The sequence below is a fragment of the Chenopodium quinoa genome, unplaced genomic scaffold (genome assembly GCF_001683475.1).
Source record: "Chenopodium quinoa cultivar QQ74 unplaced genomic scaffold, ASM168347v1, whole genome shotgun sequence".
NCBI lineage: Eukaryota > Viridiplantae > Streptophyta > Magnoliopsida > Caryophyllales > Amaranthaceae > Chenopodium > Chenopodium quinoa.
Genome location: NW_018742205.1, coordinates 3,776,065 through 3,778,175, shown reverse-complemented (window position 1 = coordinate 3,778,175; position 2,111 = coordinate 3,776,065). Strand labels below are relative to the sequence as shown.

The 2,111-nt window shown below is 39.0% G+C and overlaps 1 protein-coding gene across 1 annotated transcript; it reads right to left on the bottom strand.

The window, feature by feature from the left end:
• Positions 1 to 1,753, bottom strand: LOC110729621. The gene is made up of 2 exons (XM_021909376.1): positions 1,656 to 1,753; positions 1 to 827 (listed from the first exon to the last, which is right to left on the bottom strand). The coding sequence occupies exons 1-2, from the start codon at positions 1,722 to 1,724 to the stop codon at positions 174 to 176; spliced, it is 723 nt and encodes a 240-aa protein (XP_021765068.1). The 5' UTR covers positions 1,725 to 1,753; the 3' UTR covers positions 1 to 173.
• Positions 1,754 to 2,111: the final 358 nt, after the last annotated feature.

Here is a 2,111-nt window from a genome sequence, read left to right as displayed (position 1 = left end):
TAATGTCAAATTCTAAGAACTTAAAATAATAATTATAAGAACAGATAATGTTAACTTTTACAAACAACTAGGAAAATGTTTTATAAATGCACTGCCGACATATCAATAATCTCTCTGTGACGCCCACTGCCACTGCTCAAGGGCCCGTTCCAGTTCATCAATAACAGCTCACTCTAGTGCATCCTCTCATGCATGGTGGCAGGAAGGTGGCTCACTCTAGTGGCCCTCAATCGGCCGACCATCTCGCTCTCCTCCGGCCAAGCCTCAGCCCAACTACACAAGAAGTTACAAGTCCTCTCCCGGGTTTGGCATTTCAAAATGCCGCTATCCAAAGCCCGCTCTTGGTCCTCCCAAATACGGGTAGCGATGTGTCCTAGAAAGCTAGGAATCACACTCCCGTCTATAGGTCCCCCAGCCACCTCGCCCCTCACCACCCAAGAATCATTAACGGCCCTCGACCGTTTTCTGCTAACCGCAGACACAGTGGACGCAGATGATGTGCCAGATCTACTAACAAATCTACCATCTCTACCCTTACGCACGTCTACCCTACGCGTCTCATACACATCATCAAGCCTCTGACTGAATGGACCGTAATCATCATATGGTCCACTCTGATCGTCCACATCCTCATCTGCATCCTCCTCCTCCTCCTCCTCATCACCATCATCATCTTCATCATCCTCAGAATAGTGCACCCGTTCTCTACGAGCCGAGGCCGAAATACCACGGGATCTAACGTGTCTGGGCCCCGAGCTCTCCATTGAGTTCATCGTACTTCTCATAATGTCCATACTCTTCCCAGCCCCAGAACGAAAATACGATGCCTAACACAAAATAACAAAACATGTAATATGCAATATAAACATGTAATATAAACATAAAAAAAGTAATTAAAATAAATAAATAAAACAATATACATATGATGGAAAATAAATTAAAAACATTACAAAATATTAACAACCTAAAAATAAAAAAATTAATAACCTAATAAATAAATAAATAAAAAATTGGAAAAAACAAAGAAAAAAAAAAAATTACCCAAAAAAAACAAATTGGAAAAAACAAAGTGAAAAATATAAAATTATAAAAACTTAAAAAAAGAAGAACATCAAAATTTTAAAAAAAATTTATAAAAAAAAAAGGGAACATAAAATTTTTTTTAAGTAAAAAAACTAATTCAAAAAAAAAAAAAAACAAAAACAATAAACAAGAACATAAAATTAAAAATTAAAAAAAAAAAAAGAGGAACATAAAATTTAAAATTAAAAAAAAGAAAAACAAATTTAAAAAAAAATCAAAAAAAAATTAATTATTTTCGAAAATTAAATTTCAAATTTAAAACCAAAAAAAAAAAAAAAAATAAAATAAAAAGGCGGCGGCGCCTAGGCCAGACGCCGTAACGGTGGCGGCGGCGTCTAGCCCAGACGCCACCACCACGGCGGCGGCGCCTAGGCCAGACGCCGGTGCCGTGGTTTTGGCGCCTGGGCCAGACGCCACAGCCACCGTCACGGCGTCTGGCCTAGGCGCCGCCGCCGTGGTGGTGGCGTCTGGCCTAGGCGCCTCCGCCGTGGTGGTGGCGTCTGGCCTAGGCGCCGCCACCGCCTCCGACCTTTTTTTTTTTAATTTTTAAACACAAAATTAATAAAAAATACCTTCTCGCCGGAAAACCGCTGTCCACCCGCCGCCTGTGCCGCCACTTCCTTGCCGGGCCGCCTCGACATCGCTCGGAAAGTTTTTTAGAGAGAGAAAGTGGAAGTAGAGAATAGAGAGAAGAAATTGTGTTTTTTACTTTGAGGGCAAAAGTGACATTTCACTCTAATTTTGTGGGCTTTATGTGGAGATTCGCGGGCGATGTTTAGCAATTCAGTTCACAATTAGATCAATCTACTACACTTTTAGATGAAATGTTTATCAGAAAATCTTATACTTGCCAAAATGTACATACATTTTTAATAGAATATCACTTGTTTAAGATGAACTTGTTGACTCTATTCAAAATTTAATTATATACTAAGTTTGCATGGATTAAGAAAGTAGTTCATGCAAATTAGCTAAATCAATTGATAGAGAATATATCTTCATAGGTTTAGGAAACCTTTTATTGCAAG

Coding starts and splice junctions, on each gene's coding strand:
- LOC110729621 (XM_021909376.1), bottom strand. CDS start 1,724: ATGTCGAGGCGGCCCGGCAAGGAAGTGGCGGCACAGGCGGCGGGTGGA. Junction 828..1,655: donor AGCGGTTTTCCGGCGAGAAG/GTATTTTTTATT, acceptor ATTTTGTGTTAG/GCATCGTATTTTCGTTCTGG.